Source organism: Podarcis raffonei, chromosome 10 (assembly GCF_027172205.1).
Source record: "Podarcis raffonei isolate rPodRaf1 chromosome 10, rPodRaf1.pri, whole genome shotgun sequence".
NCBI lineage: Eukaryota > Metazoa > Chordata > Lepidosauria > Squamata > Lacertidae > Podarcis > Podarcis raffonei.
In genome coordinates, this window is record NC_070611.1 from 58,819,977 (window position 1) to 58,842,468 (window position 22,492).

General features: G+C 41.7%; 1 protein-coding gene and 1 long non-coding RNA gene across 4 annotated transcripts in view; one reads left to right on the plus strand and one right to left on the minus strand.

Moving 5' to 3' along the window:
- Positions 1-3,209, plus strand: part of LOC128422474 (uncharacterized) — a 31,626-nt gene extending 28,417 nt beyond the window's left edge. Inside the window, exon 3 of the long non-coding RNA XR_008332508.1 lies at positions 3,081-3,209. This is a non-coding gene — a long non-coding RNA (uncharacterized LOC128422474). The remainder of the gene's footprint in view (positions 1-3,080) is intronic.
- Positions 1-22,492, minus strand: part of CACNA2D4 (calcium voltage-gated channel auxiliary subunit alpha2delta 4) — a 164,864-nt gene that overhangs the window by 103,764 nt on the left and 38,608 nt on the right. For all 3 annotated transcript variants that reach the window (XM_053406533.1, XM_053406532.1, XM_053406531.1), the window contains exons 13-21: positions 21,826-21,959; positions 17,886-17,963; positions 16,366-16,446; positions 13,523-13,597; positions 11,595-11,681; positions 9,613-9,684; positions 2,625-2,686; positions 1,219-1,286; positions 523-568 (exon numbers count right to left, since the gene is read on the minus strand). In XM_053406533.1, the coding sequence (XP_053262508.1) occupies positions 523-568; positions 1,219-1,286; positions 2,625-2,686; positions 9,613-9,684; positions 11,595-11,681; positions 13,523-13,597; positions 16,366-16,446; positions 17,886-17,963; positions 21,826-21,959 (703 nt within the window). The remainder of the gene's footprint in view (positions 1-522; positions 569-1,218; positions 1,287-2,624; positions 2,687-9,612; positions 9,685-11,594; positions 11,682-13,522; positions 13,598-16,365; positions 16,447-17,885; positions 17,964-21,825; positions 21,960-22,492) is intronic.

Genomic DNA, 22,492 nt, shown 5'->3' on the forward strand with positions numbered 1-22,492 from the left:
TCAACAATCAATCATTTGAGGATATCAGTGATGGAGCTGGATTAGGGCTACTGTAGAGAATGTTTTGATAAGAATAAAAGATTCCCGAGAAAACGTAGTTCTAATTTAAGGGGGGGTGGAGTTGTGCAGTTTGTTTATTTAGCATCTAGGAAAGTTAGGCTCCTCACAAAAAGTTTAAAATAACACAGTGCAGTTATTTCATGGGATCCACATTGTTCCTCAGGATACAGACTTACATAAACAAATGTTGCTGCCTGAAGACAGGGCATTGGTTCATACAGGGCAGCAGGCAAAAATAATTCCTTTTCTCCAACACTGCTAAGATCCTTTAACTGGAGATTCCAGGGACTGAACACAAGACCTTCTGCATGCAAAAATGTCATCTGCCACTGAGCTTTGGCCCCTTAGATGCCAGGACCATGTTTTCTCAAGGCCTTCCATGTAAAGTCCCCAAAGCCAAGCAGCAGCTCATTCGTCTCCTGCCCAGGTCCCCCCCAAATTAGAAGAATTCCTGCCACTTACCATTCATTGGCTAAAGTCAAGTCTGGCTGCAGCAGATCATGTAAACCTGAAACCAAAAAGCAAATGGTGCAATAAAGACTCATTTATTCACAGTCTTATGAATTCCTCTGTATGTTCAACATGTTGTTGTATCCCGTGTTTCCCCCAGGAATTGAAATGGGAGGGTGAATTTTCAGGGGGTGAAGATGAGACCTCTAGACCTCAGTGAATGTGAGCTCAGGCTGTGGGGGTGTTTAAATTATTTTCCCTCTTTAGATCACAACATGTTTCCTGTTTATAGGTCACCCTGTTTGAATCACATGGTTTAGATGTGTTATAAAACCATGGGTTCTAAAATTCCACATTCTGAGAAAGGGGCGTGGCCCAGGAAAGGTCCTGGGGGTCAGACAGAGAGTCCAGGAAGACCATATCCCACTCCCAGGCCTGAAGTTCCTCACTAGAGGTACATATGAACCAGTTTTTATTTGGTTAAATTGGGGAATGTGTTCCCATAATATGTATTTCGGGGATTTAATTAATAGGCTTCTATTGCCAAGCTCCTGATTCAAACAGGGAAACAAATACTTAGGAGATGTGGCAGTATTGTGTGGCAAAGGAAAGAACAGTTTGAGATATGAACCCAGCTGTGTTAAAACAAGGCAATGTTCCATCAGTTCTCCCTGTGATTGCTTGATGAAACTATGCCATTCATCCTACCTTCTTCCACTGAAGTGTCCCCAAGCAGGATGTATTCACCATGCCCTCGCGATAGAACGACTCCCAGACTGTGGATTAAGAGATGAAAGAGAAAATGTTTTCCAGCAAGGAGACTTGCAAAGGCCTGTATTGGTGTGGTGGAGCTACTACTGGAATAAACACCAACTTACTTGCACTGAAAATTTCTCCTCATTTACACATTGCTGAATTAACATTCTAAAATGTCAAACTTGGATTTTGATAGCGTAAGTTGAATGCTGCCATGAAAAACTGATTTTTAAGTAGTGAATCATCACTTAAATTGAACTCTCATTACTGAAACATACATTGTGAAATTCCAAATTACAGGAATGCAACCAACCAGTAAAAGAACTCTAAGGCTAGAAAGGACCTGAGAATGAACTAAGACCTTAAAAATAACAGCATATGGTGCAGCCCTTCTAGGAATGTAGCACTTTGGGACGTCATTGGGAGAATATATGACCAAGTGGGGCCAGCAACAAAGTGTTGCAGGATAGAGTAGTCCTGCTCAAGCCAGCCACCCACCCCCATTTCCAGGATACTCTATTTCATAACCTACCCAGTTTTCCATCCCTACTCCCCACCTTAGGTCAGTTAGTATTTTGTGGCCACTGGTCACACCCACTCTTCATTGGGCTATTTCCAATCCTTAACGCTTAAAAAAATATATGTTTTGTACTTCTCCAAACTTTGATGGTTTCCCCAAGCCTGCAGCTGCCTCCCTCTGGTGTGTGGATGATGCCAGTTTGACTGCAATCAGAGTTGGATGTATGTATTTATGTTCTCCTTTATCAAAGTCCTGCTGTTCATTGAAATATATGAAGTGTTCTTCTCTCTGAGGCCCAGGCTTTCATTTTAAATACAGGGAGAGCATGTTATCTTCCACCTATATTTGGTATAGTCCAGGAAGAGCTATAGTACATGATATATCTGAATACGTAATTCGGCCCTAAAGCAGGTCTTCCTCAGATTAACCTCACTATTGAGACTACTGTGTGCTTAATTAAAAGCAATCTAGATGTCTCCACAAGTGAGCCAAGACAAATGGTCTGACTGTGCGGATGTCTCCCACCTTCTAGCCTATATAAACATAGCCAATGCTTATTAAAATGAGATGTGCTGTAGATGAAGTCCACCCAGATATCAAGTGCTGCATTTTAGATGCCCCTTTCTTTTATTCCAGAGGTGCAGAGGTAAGTTGTAGTCACTTTTTAAAGTTATTAAATTAGTATAAATCAGAGGTGGGAAACCGGGGACCCTCCAGATGTGGTTGGATCAACCCCCATGGGCATAGCCAGTGGTCAGGGACAGTGGGAGTTGCAGTGCAGCAACATCTGGAAAGCCACATGTTTCCAACCCTTGCTCTAAGGGACCAGCCCACTCACCTAAAGGGTGTGCCGCTGATATCAGTAAAGAAATAGTCATTAGTGAGGAAGAGAACCCGTTTCTGGAAAAGAAGAGAGAGAGAGAAATCACAACCAGAAGTGTAGTTTTGTCTCTTAAATGTGACCACTGGTCATGTCCAAATAGCGGCTGCATTTCAACAAGGGTAGTCAGGATCTCTCCAAAGGTCCTGCTCCGTCACCTAAAGAGTGTTGCCTTCTTATTGGAGGAATTTAGAAGCAGGATTATTTTATTGGGTGTTGCTTTTTTGGAACACCAGACAGGAGTCATTCCATACATGCATTAAAGAATCTTAAGACAAGGACAACCCCCTGGTTAAAGAAAACTTAAGTCATATGGATTAGAAGTGATTAATTAATTTGGTATACCTAAATTGAAAAACAAAAACAACTGAATAGTATTGAAGAAAAACACAAACATATTTCACTTTTTTTTAGGTGATGCACCAACAGGTCGCAGCAGGTAGCATCTGAGAAGCACTTCTCCCACTGTCACAACACTAGAATTGCTGAAAGTTGGAAGATTCAGGACAGAAAAAAATAAAGTACATTGAAGGGATTGTGACAGTTTAGGTCATGAGACTTTTTTTTTATAAGATATTTATTGAAATTTTCCACTTTAATACATTAAAAAATCAAAAATCAAAAAACAAAAAAAGTTAAAAACACATAAAGTTTACAATCCTTATTTTTATATAACATATTTCCCTGACCTCCCCACACCTCCCCTTCTTATATTCCAATTCAAATTGTTAGTTCAACAAGTTCTTATCCCCAATTTTTGACCTTTTTCTATTTAGTTCATTTTAAAAAAAGCCAATTTTACCTTATAAACATCAATATTTATATATCAATACTCATTCTTAAAACCTCTTTCTAAAGTCGACCCAAATTCCCTTCCACGACTTCCCCAATTTTCATACGAATAGCAAAACAGAGTAAAAGCAAAAACAGATTGTAATTATGCACCCTTTGGATCCCCAGACTCCACCCCCCCTTTCCCGGTTTCAATCCCCAACAAATGTCCATCAGTCTTAATCTACTATCAGCCTGGAGATCTCACGTCCGAGGCTCTTAATTCTCTCTCAATTCCTCTCTGCCGGTTTTTTTGGTAGTCCTTAATATTAAACACCAGATCTCGGAGAAGCTCTAGCCGATTGGGATCCATGTTTCTTCCAGCCAGACCTCCATACTTAAAAGTGGAGTCCGAATCTTGTTTCTTACTCCTTTCAAGTCCAAATGTCCCCAAAGCTCCAACTTCCATCTTAATCAGATTTGTAATCCTTGGATCTTCAGATCTCCACATAAGGAGATCTCTCCGTTCTTCAATCTCCAATTCAAACCAGATTTTCAACATCAAGTTCTTATTTTCCTTTGTAGCCATCATGTCAGGCCTCAGGCTCTCCTTTGTCATCTGCAGCATTACAGCTCCTCCTTCCTTTTCCTCAGGAACAACATATATCTCTTTCTCCACACTCTCAAAGTCCTCAAGTTTCTCTTCTTGTCCAGCTGCATGGACTTCCTGAGTCAAGTCCTTATCAAATTCAATGAGTTTATTTACTGTTAAATCCAGAGTTGCAACATTGGTAGCCAAAACATCAATTTGGCCTTGTAACTTTCCCAAGAGAACAAAAACTCTGTCCAATTTAGCATGTATTTTCCCTCCTTCAGCCATTCTTGTAATGTCCCAAAACCCCCTTTAGAGGGATTTTGGTTACTTAAAATTCCTTCCAGTTCAAATCCAAAAGTCAAGTTAGTTTGTATCAATTCTTCCTTGTTTTCAACAAATTATAACCAAATTGTAACAAATATAACCAGCAGAGACAACAGAAACAAAGTTCTCTTTTTCAGTCTTGACAGCTAATTTGGCAGCTTTCAAACTCTTCAATACCTCTTCAACAGGCTCTCTCGTGGATCCCTCCCGGGTCCGGGGGGGTGGCACTTCAGCTCCCAAAATTAGCTCTTATCCTCCAGTAAAATTACTTATACTGCGAAATCGTGAAATTAATGTCTTTTGCCCAATAAACAAGAAAAAATTCTCTCGACCTTAGTTAGCTGATCCTTGCTTTACATTATTTACAAGACGGGGAGATGGACTTCCTGTTTGCGCCTTCCCCGATCATGCCTAATTCAAAAAAAAATTTCTTTGTAAATCCAATTTCCGTACTACTCACGGGTTGTTGCTTTTAATGTCCAATTGTTCACAAGAAGAATTCAGCGCTCTCCGACCATGGCATGCGGCTTCACTCCGCAGGAGAAGCAGTCGACTCTCAGCACCGCGCCGCTCACCCCATCTCCCGTTCCGAAGCCTTTAAAAAGGCTCCTTCGCGGGTCGGGGGGGCGCAAATGGTGCCCGCCGAGTCACCAAGTTCACAGGCTTTACCGCCTGTGATTTCTGAGGGTCCCCGCGTCGGCAAGACCCAACTCCTGCGGAGCCGATTCCCTCCAGAGCTCGGAGGGAATCCGCCATTAGCCGATGGCACTAACCCGGAAGTTAGGTCATGAGACTTAAGATCTACTTTGGGAGAGAAGCAGAATCCTTCCAGTAGATCTCATTGCAGCAGTGACTCTGATGAGTTATTAAATCCATATAACCTTGCTCCAGGACCAGAGGCATCCACACCAACTGCCATGGGAAGCCCTCAGACCTCCAGTTAAGGAGCCCTGCGTCAAATGCTTGCCCCTTTGCTAACTCGCAGGTTGATGTTATTGCGGGGCCCTTTCCAAGTAAGATTATCTGTGACAGTGAGGTCTCAAACCTGTTGCCAGCTTGCTCAGACTTCTCTTGCAGGTGCACACTAGCGACACAATATGTACTGGAGGCACACAGGATTAGAATGCAAAGACTAGCAACAGCAAAATCAATGGGCAGATTGCTCCAGCCCTGCTTCAGTACACCTCAAGTGTTGCAAAACCCTCCAAAGAGCCTTATCTGTGCCAGACCTGCCATAACTCAACAGATGGGCTAGATGGAGTTACCAAAGGGATTGGAGACATGGGAGAGAAGGTAGCAGAGCAGCAGGATCAGAGTCTCTGTCCTTGTAGCTCACTTCCACTATCACTGCAGTCACATGAGACTGTCTCTCTCTCCTCTCTCTCCACCATTGCCCCTCCTCCTGCCCGTTAAGCACTAATCCTCAGTGTACTGGAAATCCATCTGGCACAATGACAGCAGGCATCGAGGGGGATCGAGGCAGAACTGCCCATGCATCACAAAGATAGATTGCTGGCTGCCAGCTGAGCATTTCAAAAATATCTTGGCTGACTTCATTAACTGGCCAAGCATGGACAGCCCAACAGCCCTGAAGGTTTGTGTGTTGGCTGCCCAGAATCAGGTGGCTTTCCTATGTTCAGCCTGCAGGGCAGGGCAAGAAAGATGCCCACCTCAACGTATAACTGTGAAAGATTCAAGGCTTCCCTCTGTGTGTCCGATTCTTATTCCTTTTATTGCATTTGGGTCACTTTTAATATTTTACTCTGGGATTCCTACCCTGCCATAAAAACATAGTGGTCCATCACTTTTTACAAAACACCTCACAGTGACTTACAAAATATTAACATACAGAACTTACCAAACACTTAAAATCCATTAACAGAGAATAAAGCATAAGAATAATAAAAGTGTTCAGCCACCCATAAGCATAAAAAGGACAAATTCTAGTCCACTAAAACCAGGCAAGAATCATTCCACATTAGCATACACTTGTGAAGTGTAATAGATGCCAGGATTGAAACAGGGCTTTCCCACCTCATTCCTGCAGCCCCTTCCAGCTCCTGAAAAGCCACTTGGTAATTCCTCTGGCATAGTGTGGGATGCGTATGTGTTCGGGGTGGGGGTGAATCCCAAAATGAGACACACACCCTTTAGGAAAGTGGAAGTGCCTTCTTTTCACACAAGGGGCTGCCTTGTGTGTTCAGTGTGTTCAGGTCAGTATTTCTTAGCCTAGTCTCCTACCTCACAAGGTTATTGCAAAGATAAAATAGGACAGGAAGAGAAGTCATTATATTTAAAGTAAGAGAAAACAGTAAAAAAAAAAGTAGGGAAATGAGAGAAAATGAAAAATGACTGATAAAAATAGGCACTATTAAACATTTTGTATTAAGAAATATCCATTTGAATTGCTGAGAGAAAATTATACTGCAGTTTTATTTTAAGGGGAGGGGGAGTAAGTAATAAAAGATTTGCTTTTTAAAAGCATTTCTGAGTAACTCTTCTGCCAGACACCAAAAGTGACATGACACTCTCAACTATAGCAGGACATGATACAGTGCAGGGGTGCCTATGAAAGAAACGGATAAAACTTGATTTCATCAGATTTTCCCCACTCTGCCAGTTTCCTTTTCCCTGTTGTTTTTGTCTGAGTACTGATGTTAACTGGTAAAGTACATGAACTCTATATCACGCACACAGATTTACACAAAGGAGTCTTGCAATCTCAATTCCAATATTTAATTAATAAACGCTAAGGGATAAGTGAACTATTTTGTGTAACTTGAAAGTCGACTGAAAGTCTGTGAGCACAGAACAAGGGCAAGCGAAGGCTGAAGTTAATGTGTGTGTGTGGAAAAGGAAGAAGGTCAGAAAAGGCATGGAATAAGGAGCTCCCATGGGACCTTTCTTTGCTAACCTTTAAAATGCTTTTTCACTGTGCTCTGAGAGAAAGAGAAAAATATACAGTTAGCTAATTGAATTTATGGCGGATCCAAAAGCTGAAAGAATTGCATTGCCAACCTGCATAAGAAAAATGTATAGGAGCTATAAAAAGGCTAGTAAAACTGGGTAAAGACAATTGGCCTATTATTATTATTATTATTATTATTATTATTATTATTATTATTATTATTTCCCACCTTTCCCCCCCAATGAGCTCAAGGTGGCATACATTGCTCTTCCCCCTCCTCATTTAATCCCCACAACAACCCTGTGAGGAAAGTTAGGCTGAGAGGCACTAACTGGCCCAAGGTCATCCAGTGAGCTTTGTGGCTGAGTGAGGATTTGCACCCTGGTCTCCCAGGTCCTGGTCTGACACTTTAACCACTGCACTTAGCTTTCAGGAGAGTTGAAGGTATCTTAAACAATGGTTGATGTATGGACTGCCTCCACAGCAGATCTCAGGTCATAAGAATATTAATATGGTGATAAATGTTCTGTCAAGAGGTTTAACCAGAGGTGGCAGTAGGGCACACACACCCGTCAAAAAAGCATGTGTGTGGCAATGGTGGACATTGGGCCTGTAAATTCCAGCAGTGCCCTGTGTGACGCACCCACCAACCTCTTGCCTTCCATTGTTCATCATTGTTGTGGCACCCAGATTAAGGGAAGCAATAGTACTGCCACTCTATTCTGTCTTGGTCAGACCACACCTGGAATACTATGTACAATTCTGGGCGCCACAATTTAAGAAGGATACTGACAAGTTGGAATGTGTGCAGAGGATGGCATCCAAGATGACAAAGGGTCTGGAAACCAAGCCTGATGAGGAACAATTGAGGGAAGTGGGTATGTTTGGCCTGGATATGAGGAGACTGAGAGGAGATATGACAGCCATCTTCAAATATTTAAAGGGCTGTCACACAGAAGATGGAGCAAGCTTGATTTTTCTTGTTCCGGAGGGAAGGACTCAAACCAATGGCTTCAAGTTAAAAGAAAGGAGATTCCAACTATATGTATTTCTGACAGTAAGAGCTATTTGACAGTGGAACAGATTCCCTGAGGAGGTTGTGGACTCTCCTTCATTGGAGATTTTTAAGTAGAGGTAGGATGGCCATCTGTCATCTGCAGGGGGTTGGAGTAGATGACTCTTGGGGTCCCTTCCAACTCTACAGTTCTAGGATTCTATAACATTAGCTCAATATTTTTGACACTGACTGGCAGCGGCTCTCATGAATTATAATGTTCTGTATTTATGCGTCTGTAATAATTTAGTATAATCATGTTATGTAATGTAAATTACAGTCTATCTCAAGGTTAAAATGGGCAGAAAAGGGCGAAAGAAACATGCAGGCCGCTGGAAAAAAAAATATTCAAAACAAAATCCATAATAAGACAGAAAACTCTAAGGAGCAATAACAGGAAAAGACATGATGGTAGGTAAGGGATAACTAATTAGGTTCCTCTAAAATGTCATAAGGCAATTAGAAATGAAACATTGTATTGCACCCAGGGAGCTTCATGACAAATAACTACAGCAATACAAATTTGCAAGAAATGATTCAATTTCACACAAAAACTGCGGTTCTGCCTCCTGAATAATTCTAAGTAGGATTTGAAAGAAGTATTGCAAAGAACAAAATTATGTTAATTAGTAAAGTAATGTAAAGCTGGAAACACCCTCAAAAGTTCACTTAGTTTGACTGCCCTGCACTGGAGCAGAATATGGTTTCCTCTTATGGCTCCCATTTCCCTGGGGTGATAATGTTATGCAGGTCCTTTGTCAGCAGAAAACAGAAGGAGGGCCATGGTAAATTTTTCATTAGCAAATTTTGAAATTTATGTAAGTGATGCACAGATACAGAGTCAAAAGAAATCAAACTGCATAATATTGTGTAGTGACTGAAGGGCCTGTTACGTAGAAGCTTGAAGACACAGGCCCTGGCAGATCTCGTTTGTGTGTGCATAGCAACATGTCAGGGCAGACTGGGACACATGACTTTTCAAAAACAGCCATTGTTGCTTCTTTGTCCCAGTAACCCTGGGAGCATAATGCAATCTTATTTGCTCCCAATTCTTGCTCAGTAACATTTTGGTTGGTTGGTAAAGACTGTGGCTATAGGATTCATTTTAGGTAAATCTTCAGGGATTTTTTTAAAAAAAGAGTTTAAATGTGTGACTTTTATTTATTTATTTTTTAAAAAATTCTTGTTTTGAACTGTACATTTATTGCTACATTTATGATTTTATGTGAATTTGCTTTAATTCTGTGCAATTGTTCCAAATGCAGGGTACCAAAACAAGAAATTATATACTCACCCCTTTATCTACAGGCACCTTCACATCCATTGAGAGGTCACCTGTTTCTCCATTGATCATTGCTGTTCGTAGCTGCAGAAGGGAACAGATTTGAATTAGTGCCTCCAAGTATAGCAGATTTGCAGAGATAAATGATTGGACAAGAGGAAAGAAAAGGGTTATAGAAAGGAATTTATAAGTAATTCAGATCAGGGGTTGCTGAAAAAGTTTAAAACAGGGATGCAGAAAAGGGAGGCATGGGGAAGTGGTTGAAATTGGGTACATGAAAAAATTCATGAAATTATACATGTTTATATGTTTGTTTGTTTGTGTTTGTTGTTTGTAATGTCTTTTAATATATGTTGAAAAACCAATAAAATTTTTTTTAAAAAAATGAATTAGTGCCTCCAGTCAGGACTGTGGTCATCTACTTTAAAATGGCCTGCAATAGGCAGGAGTCTTTGACATAAGCTTTTCTTTTCTCCCCCTTTTAGAAGCACATCTTTAGCTAAGCATAGCGGACAGCAGGTTAGGATGAGATAATTTCATTGATCACAGTCATCCTGGGATGCAATTATCACTTTACAACATCTGATTACTTCAATTAAGCATGGGATCTGTATCCATCAGGGCTGATTCATACTTTAAGCAGCAGTTGTGTTTGCCAAGTGCACTGCTGTCTGCTGTGAACAGGTGAAGGGGACACAAGCCTTGATGTACTTTTTTGCCAAAAGACCTTCTCTGATCACACATTTTAACACGAGCACCTTATTATATATCAAGACTGTTCATCTACCAAGCCCAGAAATCTCTATTCTGAATGTGGGTGGCAATCTAACACCAAACGCATATATTCTTTTACTGGAGAGGCCAGGGACCCAACTTCTAACCCAAGTAAAGGACTTTGGCCTGGCTTATTCTCAAGAGTATATACTCAAATATACTAAGATATGAACTAAATCTCGATTTCGGATCTTTTCAGGTATCCTTTGCATGCTACCACTTTCGGAGGTTATCCACACATCATCATCATTATTAGAATTAGAATTAATATACCGCTCTATACCTGGAGGTCTCAGGGCAGTTCACAGAACAAAATCAAAATATAAAAGCACAAAATATATAATCAAAACAAAAACAACAACCCAATAACTCCCCCCCCCCATTTTTTTTTAAAAGGACATAGGATGTCAATCAAATAAAACAAAGGCCTGGTTCAAAAGGAACACTTTTTCCTGGTGCCTAAAGGTGTATAATTAAGGCGCCTGGCAAACTTCCCTAGAGAGGACATTCCCACTCTTTCCAGGCATAGGTCCACACTTTAAAGTTCCATGCCCAAGCATTGGGGTTTTTTGCTCCAGAGCTTTCCCTGCAAAAACCTACTCTTTAGGGCTCAATCGGGGCAAACAGTTTGGGTTTTCTGCAGATTGCCATTTGCTCCAATTGAGCTTTAAAGAGCGGGTTTTCGCTGGGAAAACTCATGAGCAAATATAGGGTGCTTGGACATGGATCTTTAAAGAGCAAACTGTGTCTGGAAACAGCAGAGGAAAGTAAGTGTGGAGAAGCCCTTAGTCTAGCGACTAAAAGAAACCTGGCCTTTTAGTTGTTGTGCACCACAGCGATGGAATCACCCCACCCTGCAGCCCCTGCAATGGGCTCACCTGGCCCAATCTTTTGTTTTATTCTAATGCACTGTAAAGGCTTTCCTCTTTCCAAAGGCATTTGTGAACATAGGAGCATAAGAAGCCACCTTATACCAAGTCAGACCATTGGTGCAACAAGCTCAGTATTGTCTACATTGATTGCAAGCAGCTCTTCAGTGGTCTTACAGGGAAGATTCCCAGGCCTACCTGGAGATGTCAGGTATTGAACCTTCTGCATGCAATTCAGATGCCCTACCACTCAGCTACAGCCTTCCCCAGTAGTTTTACTGTGACCTGCTAAGAACCCACTTTGGTGGGAGCTGAAGGAGCATGCTCTGAAATCCCAGTTTAGACACTTACAGTTTCATCCACGTCTTCCCATTCCACCTCAGAAAGATCAACACTGTTGTAGTTTGGTTTGGGCTTTAGCTTCTTCCCTTCTTTATACTGCAGTTGAGAAGTGAGACAGAAAACATTCCTGAATTGCTCTGCTGCTTAACAACCCTGAAATATACTCTTTTCAGTTTTAGAGAAAAGGTGTATTTCTGCTAGGTGATTAGATAATAGATAATTAGGCACATGTCTCTATTCCCTAAAGTATATCCAATCACGTTTATTTTTGCACAAGGAATGGTCGCTCAGTTGGTGTGAAGGACCCAGGCATTTTTCTTCCATCTAGCCCGTATCTTTTGGGAAAGTCACCTTTGCCCATCATTCAAACCACAACACACACAACCCCACAACCCTAAGCTGCAACTCTCGTCCAATAGAATGCAGTCATTACCCTTAAGGCTAAAAAGCAGAAAGGAAGCACCTTCTTGCCGGTAAGAAGTTCAAGGGTTTGAAGGACTTCATTTGTTTCACATTTGTAATGAACTCGCCTGCTTTGCAATTCCCAGATTAATACAGACAACAGCACTTCAGTTTTTGCACATCTACAAATTTTGCAATATAACTTTTGTCTCCCCTCCCCTCTCCAAAATGCATATTAAAATATGGACTCTTTTAGGTTGAAATGCATATACAAATGTGTATTTTGAGCTAAATTAGATATCAAAAAATGTGAAACTTTCTGCAGTAATAGTAATAATAATAATAATAATAATAATAATAATAATAATAATAATATGTTCAAACAGACTTACACAGTAAGCCCACAATTTATGCACATTTAACTTCTGCACATTCAGCTTTACACTGGTTGGGGGGGCAAGGTTCTGGGGAAAATGACTTTGGCAACACAACCCTATGTGGGATTGAACACTATGTATTTTGACTATACACAATTTGACTTTAGGCAATCTACGGAATGTAAGCCCTGTGTAAGTTGTGGGCTTACTGTAAATGAACACATGTAAAACTGACATGGGCCAGAAATAGACTGACCTGTCCATCCCTATCTGGCCCCATTTACTGCCCAGAGAAGTAGCAGTTGCAGGAAGATTGCTTCCTCCCCTCCTTGACAAAAAGAATGCTTGACTCAAAATGCTAGTTGCCCTGAGGTTTCAGAGCAGGAAGGAAGCATAATTTGGTCTCATTGATCAGTCAGAGGACTGAGCTTTGGTGTTTGGTGTTCGTGTGTATGAGTTTGAGGTTGTCCTATTAAATTATTATTAATAATTATTAACCACCTTCTGGCAGTCCCCTTACTGTGAGAAGTGAGGTTATAGGGAACCAGGCAGAGGGCCTTCTTGGTGGTGGCGCCCGCCCTGTGGAATGCCCTCCCACCAGATGTCAAGGAAATAAACAACTATCTGACTTTTAGAAGACATCTAAAGGCAGCCCTGTTTAGGGACGTTTTTAATGTTTGAAGTTTTATTCTGTTTAATATTCTTGTGGGAGCCACCCAGAGTGGCTGGGGAAACCCAGCCAGATGGGCGGCGTATAAATGATAAATAGTTTTATTATTATTATTACTATTATTATTATTACTATTACAACCTGTTGCAAGATGCCTCGAGAACCACAGGAATGAAAGGCAGGGTACAGAGCTTCAAAATAAAATAAATCAATTATGAATGCAGTGTGGAGTGTGGCTGTGTGGCCATGACATCACTAGTGATGGGAGATAAGATTTTTTTTCTCCCCATTGTAAACATGCCATTTTGTGCAGTTACTTTTATTTGAATAGACAGCCACCACTCTCACGTTCCAAACTTGAACTCAGAGACAGCAAGGAATGATGGTTGTAGCACAGTAGTCCCCAAGCTAAGAATGGTGTTGTTTGGGATGATATCACATTGCACTGGATCATGTGAACCAGGTCTTGGTGTTTCTGGGTCACTTACCAATGGCCGGAGGTCCGGGTGAGACAAAATGTAGCCATTGTTCGTGTTCAGAAAGGCGTATCCATGGACACCCAGCTTTAAACCAAAAGTATGATAACAATTAACTTCATCAACATCCAAGCCCCTGATGCAGTGTCGGCATGAGTGAAGTACTTATGCATGCCAACATCCAAGGCCTTTAACTGAAGAAATGCATGGATAATATTGATGAACTGACAGTGAAAGTAATGGAAACAGGCAAAATTTGAAAATGCACCAATTAGGAACATGGGAAGCTGCCTTGCACCCGGTCAGGTTATCTGTTCATGTAGCCCAGTGTTATCTAGGCTTACTGGCAGTGGCTCTCAGCAGTCTCAAGCAGATGTGTTCCCCATCACGCACAACCTGCTTTTGTTTTTGTTTTTCAAAGAAACTGGAGGGTGCCAGGAACTGAATCTGCATGCAAAACATGTGCTCTGCTGCTTAGCTATGGTCCTCCAGGGAACCATAAACAGAACTGAATGCATTAAATTTCACCTGGCAATTCAATCATATCCTGTTTCAGTCCCCAAATACTTTAATGTTCTTACAATATGTCAAAAGAGTGTGATGAAGTATCAGATACATGCAAGTATGCACTCACTCACATATTCATGCACAAATGAATCTCTGGGGTTGCACCATATTTTCTACTTCAATTACACAGGAGTTGTGCACATTTAGACTGACACACAAACCAAGCCCTTAAAAAATGTCTTTAGATACAGAACTGATATTTTCATCTGATAGTTGCAGACCTTCCTTACTATAAAATAGGAGCAGGGAACATTTTCTCTGTAGAGGGCCACGTTCCCTAAGAAGTAATCTGTTAGGGGCCAGATACCAGTAGTGGGTGGGGCCAGACAGCGACAGGCGTTCCCTTTCTTCTCTCTTTGCCTCTGCCATCTCTTTCCCCCCTTCCTTGCTACATGATATTAGACCAAAGACCACAGGTTTCACACCCCTGCTATAAATGGTGGCAGGGAGCAGGAAAGAAGGTTGCTACTTATCCTTATTTTACTGAAAAGGATTTAAGTTAGTAACTACCTACATTTCCTACCAGGTCCCTCATTCAGTTATTTAGTGTCCCCAGAATAGTGTAACCTAAGAATGGAAGAACTGCCTTTAAGAATCAGATGAAAGTCCATGTAGCCCAGCAGTCTGTTTCCAACAATGACCAGTCAGATATCATTAAGGAGCTCTTAAGCAAGGTATACAGGGCTGCGGGTGGCGCTGTGGGTTAAACCACAAAGCCTAGGACTTGCTGATCAGAAGGTTGGCGGTTCGAATCCCCGCGACGGGAGGAGCTCCAGTTGCTCGGTCCCTGCTCTTGCCAACCTAGCAGTTCAAAAGCACGTCAAAGTGCAAGTAGATAAATAGGTAAATAGGTAAATAGTGGGAAGGTAAACGGCGTTTCCATGCGCTGCTCTGGTTCGCCAGAAGCGGCTTTTTCATGCTGGCCACATGACCCGGAAGCTGTACACTGGCTCCCTCGGCCAATAAAGCGAGATGAGTGCCGCAACCCCAGAGTCGGCCACAACTGGACCTATTGGTCAGGGGTCCCTTTAACTTTAAGCAAGGCATGAACTATCCATTGCTAGCTCTTGGTCCTTGGGTTCAGGGTTATATTGTCTCTGTGTACAGAGGTTCCATTTATGTACTATTATGCCCTCCTAGAGAGGTCACTTCGGTGCTGATAATGCAGCGATTTGACTTAACCCCTGGAGGTGCACTCTATTGCCTCTTGAGACAGCCAGGTGCCAACAACAAATTATGTGCACCCCAGTTCTTAGTTCTTAGTTAAGAATTCCCACAAATTCTACCATGTATCTGGTTTGGGCTTCTTTTGGACGGAGATTACAGGGGACATATGGCAATCTGTACTTTCTGCATTTATTTACAAATATACATTCCAAGCAACAATGGAGATTCAAAACTTAAACACCCCAACTGATGTTCCAAAAGCTCACTGCTCTGCAATTAGATTTCAGGGAAGCAGGGGAGTGAAAAGAGTGTGACTTGCTCTCAGCCTGACATTGTCTGCTCTTTCTTCCAATACAGACCTGGATCACTGCATTCTTTAGGGGAGAAGGGACCCAGAATAGTTGCTGGGAGCTCAGCAGTTTTTCCATAACTATTCATAAGTCCAAATCTCTGTCCAGATATGCCTCGGGGAATCTACACCAGATATGCCTCGGGGAATCTACAACTTAGAATCACTAAGTTAGAAGGGACTCCAAGAGGCCATCTTGACCACTCCAATTTCATAACAATACCAACAGCACTTTCAGTTCTCTAAGTGTTGGTCCTTATGTAGCAAAAATGGAATAGTCCATGCATAAGAGGGAGGTTTCAAAAGGATTAGGATAACCCCAAGGTCTGCAGAAGTAAAAATTTTTTTAGAAAATAACATTGATTCTATTCCCGCAAAACAACAAATGCAATCTAGTGAAGACTGAATGTGCTCAGTGGCCTGGAATGTTGATCAATTGTTGGGGTGGGAAAGAGAGAAATGGGTGGGAGAGAGTATGGAATGGTGAATTATCAAATCATCACTAACTGACAGGAACAGCAAAAAGGAACACTCCAACTAAAACATTTTGTTGCAGGTCCTACTTGTAACAGCTAATAGCTTTTGACAGAGTTAATCTCCATGAATTTTCCTAATCTATCTAAACTAGTGACCGTCTCAACAACTTGTGGCAGCGCTGCCTGTGAACAGATGCAGTACTCCGTAGGGTGGCTTTGTTATCAATATCAGGACATTCTTTTGAGACTGCCAAAACTGTGTGACAACAGCTGGACTGTATTAGCTTGATTCTTACCTTGTATCGTGGAGCCAACTTAAGGAGTTCTCTCAAAGGAACATCTGAGCCTACCACACCCAGGAGAATGCCATGAGATCTCTGTAAAATAAGAAGAAATTAAAATTGACAACATGCTACTCCATTCTCCTTGGGTTAATTATCATTTCCCCCATCCCCACCATCTGGTCTTGCAGAGTTGCTGTTCATTTGTGTGACAAAGCATACAGACCGTGGTGATGAAACAAGGAAAGGCAGACTGGATTAACCAGTAAACTCCCTATGGTATAATGCAGAAGACCAGGTGGATGAGAGTTAGAAATGCAGCAGGAACAACAGCTCAGTGGTACCACACATGCAGAAGGTCTCAGGTTCAATATTTAAGGTCCCAGGTTCAATACTTGGCATCTTCACTCAGAAAGATCAGGCATCAGGTAATTGGAAATACCTCTCTGTCCAAGACCCTGGACAGTTGCAACCAGTCAAAGTAGACAATACTAGATGGGCAAATAGTCTGACAAGGTATATGGCAACCTCCTAAGTTACCTATATAGCTTTGCTGCTTCCTCCCTCGCCCATTTCCACCAAAGAAAATTTGTTTCCATCCAACTTCTCATTTGTTTTGATTTTTAGATTTCTGTTCTCTTAACCAACAAGACTGCTGGTCAATGGACAGAGTTTAGTGCACCAGTGCAATACCCCCGAGAACAAGCAAAAAAGGGAATAGCCATCTCATTGTTGATCAACTAGTCAGAGTTATACTGCCTCTGAACAATGAGATTTCATTCTTGGCTGTCAAGACTAATATCAAATAACAGGCCTATCCTCCATGAATATATCTAGTCAATTTAAAAAGTCATGGTAGCAACCATTGAAACATCCTGTAGCAAATATCTTTCTGGTCCCCATATTAGAACAGATACTTATTTATTTTACTGACAGCACAAGCCCCGTGCTTGTTTACTTAGACTTAAGTTCCACTGTTCAATGGTGCATAGTCCTAGGTAAGTGTACATAGAATTGCAGCATTGCAGTGTAATCCTGGGCCCACTTACCCATATGTAAGTCCCACATACACTGTAAGAAAAACCTATTCTGCTAAGGAGAGGAAGAAGACATTGCTCTCCGCATTGCACCATCTGCCCTGGATAACAGAAGTCATCTAGAGCACGGGACAGCAGACTTCAGGTTTGTTGGCCCCCCCCTTTTTTTTACACAATAAGTCCAAGATCTACCTACCAACATATACCCTGTGGCAGCCATTTTGTGATTGGTGCTCCTTGTACTTGTACTCCTCCGACCTCCTTCCCAAAGCCAGGCAAGCGCTTACTGAACTTTTGGAAGGGGATAGGAGGGCTCCAGCACCCCACCAGAGCCTCATGCCTCCTTCCCAAAGCTCAGCTTAAGCTAGTGCCATGAGGGCTGCAGGGAGGGTGACAAAAAGCCTCACACAGGACGGCATATTATGAAGATCTGCCACTGCATTAGCCTTCTCTCTGCTTTCACACTGAGAGGTATCTTCCTGAGAGCATCATGCTTACCGTTTCATTCTTCTTGCTGAAAACTGGCATAGCCACTGTTGTCATGAGCAAGAGGCTTTGGGCTTGAGATGCAAAGAGCTATCAGATAGAAAACAAGTAGCATATTAGCAAGTGGGGCAGCAGTAAGATCATAAGGGGAATCAGCCACCACTGGAAATGCAGCAGAAAAAGTGTGCTGAAAAGCACACTTATAAAAAAAAAAAGCCTAAGGAATGCTAGAAAAATAGTCCATTTAGAAGAGGGTGAAAAAGGTGCCTTATCAAAGATGGCAGGGAGTATCCAAAACAGTGGAAAGTAATATTTACTAGTGTCGACGCTTATGCATGTCCAGGTTAACATGGCATCACCTGAGGCACAAAGACATAGCCAAAGCACATGATAATCATAGGTGCATGAACAATATATACAATGTATTCTAAAAATATATAGATAAATGAATGCAGGTGATACCATGGGGATACATGGAAACCAGGGGAGAGAAGCAGAGCACAGAGGGCCTACCCAAATGTGAGAAATTTACATTTGGAATACCAGAACCTCAAATAAACGGGAATGGCGATCGCACAAGGATAAACTGACATGGCACTATACAGAAGACAGTGAATTTGGATAATTGGAAGGTTGAAACAGATAATGTAGGGTGTGTGCGCATGAAATGATTACAGTATAAAACACTAAACATAGACATCACAAATAAAACACAGACACACACATGGTATCTATTCTCAGAAGAAGCAACCCATTTGGCCTGGTACAGCTGTTCCCCTTTAGCAAAGTCAAGAAGTGGTCTATTATCACCATTTCACAGCATGGGGGTCCTTGAGAGCCAACCAATCAAACCAGCAGCCAGATAAACCAAATGCTGAATTTTTTTAATCAGTTGGCTGACATTTATTTTGGAAAAATTATGCAGCAGAAATAAGCATAGTTTAAACATGCTGCAGTACATGGTATATGTATATATGTGTGTGTATATATATATACATGTATATATATACACAAACTATCTATCTATCTATCTATCTATCTATCTATCTATCTATATATATATACACACACTATAGATAGATAGATTATAGATGATATAGTGTGTGTGTATAGTATATATCAGAAATGAAATGAAATGAATGAAACGAAATAAAGAGACTTCCTGTACATAATCTCAAACAATCAATGTTTCTCAGACTATGGAGAGCCTTTTGTAAGTATTCACATCACCTCAAATACATTATCCATGTAATCCTGACTCTGCTATTTTAAGGTGGGACAGTCTTAATATAGATGACTCGTGCAAGGCTGTCCAGTGAGTTTGTAGTCAAGTGGAGATTTGTACCAGAGACTTCCAGCCCATGGGCCATGCTCTGAAGTTCTACTCTACAACAGCACATCACAACCTCACAAATACATCCAGAGCTATCCATATCCTTCCCATGCTGTACGGCTCTATCGCTGCTGTACAGCCAACTTTTCCCCACCGTGGATGTATGGTTTAGTTACAGCTAGATAAACTAGTACAGAACATGTACTAATGACACCCAGAGAAATAGTTGGTGTTCACAGAACACAAGGCAGATTGTTACCTCCTCAGATTGTGGCAGCTAGCAAGAGATGTGGGTGACAAATGAATGTACACATTAATGAATGGACAAACAAACGAACACACAAACTAATGATACATACAGTAAGCAGCAGAGACAAATGCAAGCAAGAAATGTAAGCGGTGCAAACTAATAACCCAGGAGCAAAACGATTCTGAAACAGTCCAAAGCAAAGACTGATAAAAAACAATGCAAGTTGCACAGCTGACAACTTGCAGCATACAGTAGGTTTGGCAAAACAAACTACCACTAAAACTTCATGTCCAATCTCAGATTAGAGAATAAATAGCTATGCACCTTTTTAGTGACAGCTCTGGGTTTGACAGGGACCCTGTGCCCTCTAGTTGGCCTCCTCCCCTCCTCCAGCGGTGGGCCCATCTGGCAATTGTGGGCATGTGTGGACAGCAGCAGCACATGAAGATGTGCTCCAACTAGTGTCAGATCCCTGTCTTTAGTCATCATTTCTGGGCCAATCTAGACCTGGTGGTACATGCATTTTTGTATTTAATGTGCATTTTAAGTATTTAATTCAAGAATCTGCTACTGAGGGGTCAGATAATTATCAGGATCACAGTGGGCAGGAAGGAGGAGTTTCACCCTTTCCTCCCTTGCTTTTCGCACTGGGGGGGGGGGAATTGCCTTCAGAGGAGTGATTCTAACTGCAGCAGGGGAAGAAGGGGTTAAGTGTTCCATTCCCAGCTGCTGTGATCCTGACAGATATCACCCTGTTCCAAGAAGATATGTTATTTTCTGAAAGCTAGCATGCTAAATGCATTTAATATCACATCTACTTTAGCCCTTCATTCCCCACAATGCTTCCACTATAGCACTACTCCATGGGATTGTAATACATGAGCAAGGTGGTACAGCTCTGAGCAGTGGGCTGGGGAGGAAAAAGTAGAGGATCTATACTGGGGCCTAGTGTGGCACTGGGGATCTGGCAACTGCCCAAGGATGTCGTAAGCAGATGCCTTATATGGGAATTGAGGCAACATGTACAAAGCACATAAACATGGCCACATCATCCTTTTTTGTTTTCTAGCGGCCACCAAGAAGAACGTCAACTCTGATCTATTAGTGGGGTTCACACTAAAGTGTTACGGCACACACTTTGCATCAGTAGGCATATACTTATGACCAAGCAGCAGAAATATATCAGTGATGGGGAATCCTTTACAGCTCAAGGGCCTCACTCCTGAGGAGAAACATCTAAATGCATCCTGAATTTCTTTTTGTGCAAAATTTGAGTGGGAACTCTACTTTTTGGTCACAGAAGTCCCCACTGCCAAAGAGACAAGGTACTATTCAATTACAGGGCCAGATTGTCTCTTTGGTAGCAGAAACTTGCAGCAAAGCAAAAAACGAATCTCTGTTTCTATGTGTTGTTCCTCTACTCCTCAAACTTAGTCTTGCTTTGGATCTTGGACTAAGTCATTAAGGACAATACTTGACACCTTAATGTATGTCAGCTCCTCTGTGTGACAGATAACAGACTACAGCACTGAAGCCCCACTGGGCTGGAGGCTGAGTGACCCATTTCCTGAGCTGAAAAGCTAATCTCTTTTCCTGTTGATAATCTTTTATAAAGTGTCTCTGCAGAGTTCACAGAGGACAGAAATACCACTTAAGTCAAGGGTGCGGGACCTCCAGCCCACAGACTTAATTAGCCCCATATGGCCTGTGAAGCCTGGCCCTTGACCAAGTCATGCCTAGCCACCCTCCACCTGATGTCATATGATGTCAGTTGTGGGGCAGGTAAATATGTGTTAAAAGATTAATTATAGCAGACTACTGGATCCTTTCTGAGCCAAAAGGGGGTTTGCAGCCACCACTGGTCAGCAGTGCCTACAAAACACCATGCACAGTGCTTTGCAAGCCCCAATCTGATAATCAAGGCTTGCAATGAATGAACTGAGCAGGCAAAAAATTGTGTTATCAGTTGATCGGCAGATGTACAGCTCTGCTCACTTGTCAAACCTGGCCCATGCAGGGTGAGGGACATTGGGATCTGACCCATTCACCAGATTCAGTTCTCCATTCCTGATGTAAGTCATGCTATGCCTGGATCACCATGGAATTTCAAGGATATCACATAGAAGCAAAAAGCAGCTAAATGACATCTATAGAATCTTTTCAAAAGGCAGTAATGATAATAATCAGCTGCTGCTACTAACTACTTCCAACTTATATATGTATTTTATGTTGTAAACTGCCCTGTTGGATGAAGGGTGGTATATAAATTTAATAAATAATAATAATAATTCAGAAAACAACTCTAAGAGACCTTTGTCTCTCACCCACCTTAAAGCTTACCAGCTTGAAGCTTTTCTCAAAACACTTACCGCACTGTCCATGTAGGCTTCAGTCCATATGATGTCATGATCGTGGTTGATAACCATTGGTCGACTGAGTACATGCAAGTATTCCATTACATTTTCCTGGACATCAGCCAAAGTTGATATCTGTGTGTAGTACCCTAACACAAATGATAAGTATTCCCGCCCCCAGTAAGACAGTTAGCTTCCTTGAATTCCATTTCTGAATCTGTATTCTACTGATTGGAGTTTGGAGTGGTTGCTTCAGACTCCAAAACAGGTTTTACTACATATAAACATGGCAAAATCCTATTTGCTTGTGTGCACTGAAGTCTAGCACAAGCTGGAGAACATTGCAGAAAATCCAATGAAGGGTAGGACATGCATTTTTAAAAGAAATTGAAATAGGTACAACTTCTTGTTTGATTGCATCAAAAGTTACCAATCTGAAGATGCCCCTTCATGTTCTTTCCTCTATCGTTCTTAATCCTAGTGATGGGGAATTTGTGATCCTCCAGCTGTTGTTGGACTTACAATTCCCAGCACCCCTGATCTTGGACCATGCTGGCTCAGGTTGATAAAAGTTCAAATCCAACATAATCTGGAGGGTCACAGGTTCTCCATTCTTGCTTTACCCCATGCCTCCTAAGGTCCTTCATCCCATATATCCTAGCCAAACTCTATACAGTATCTA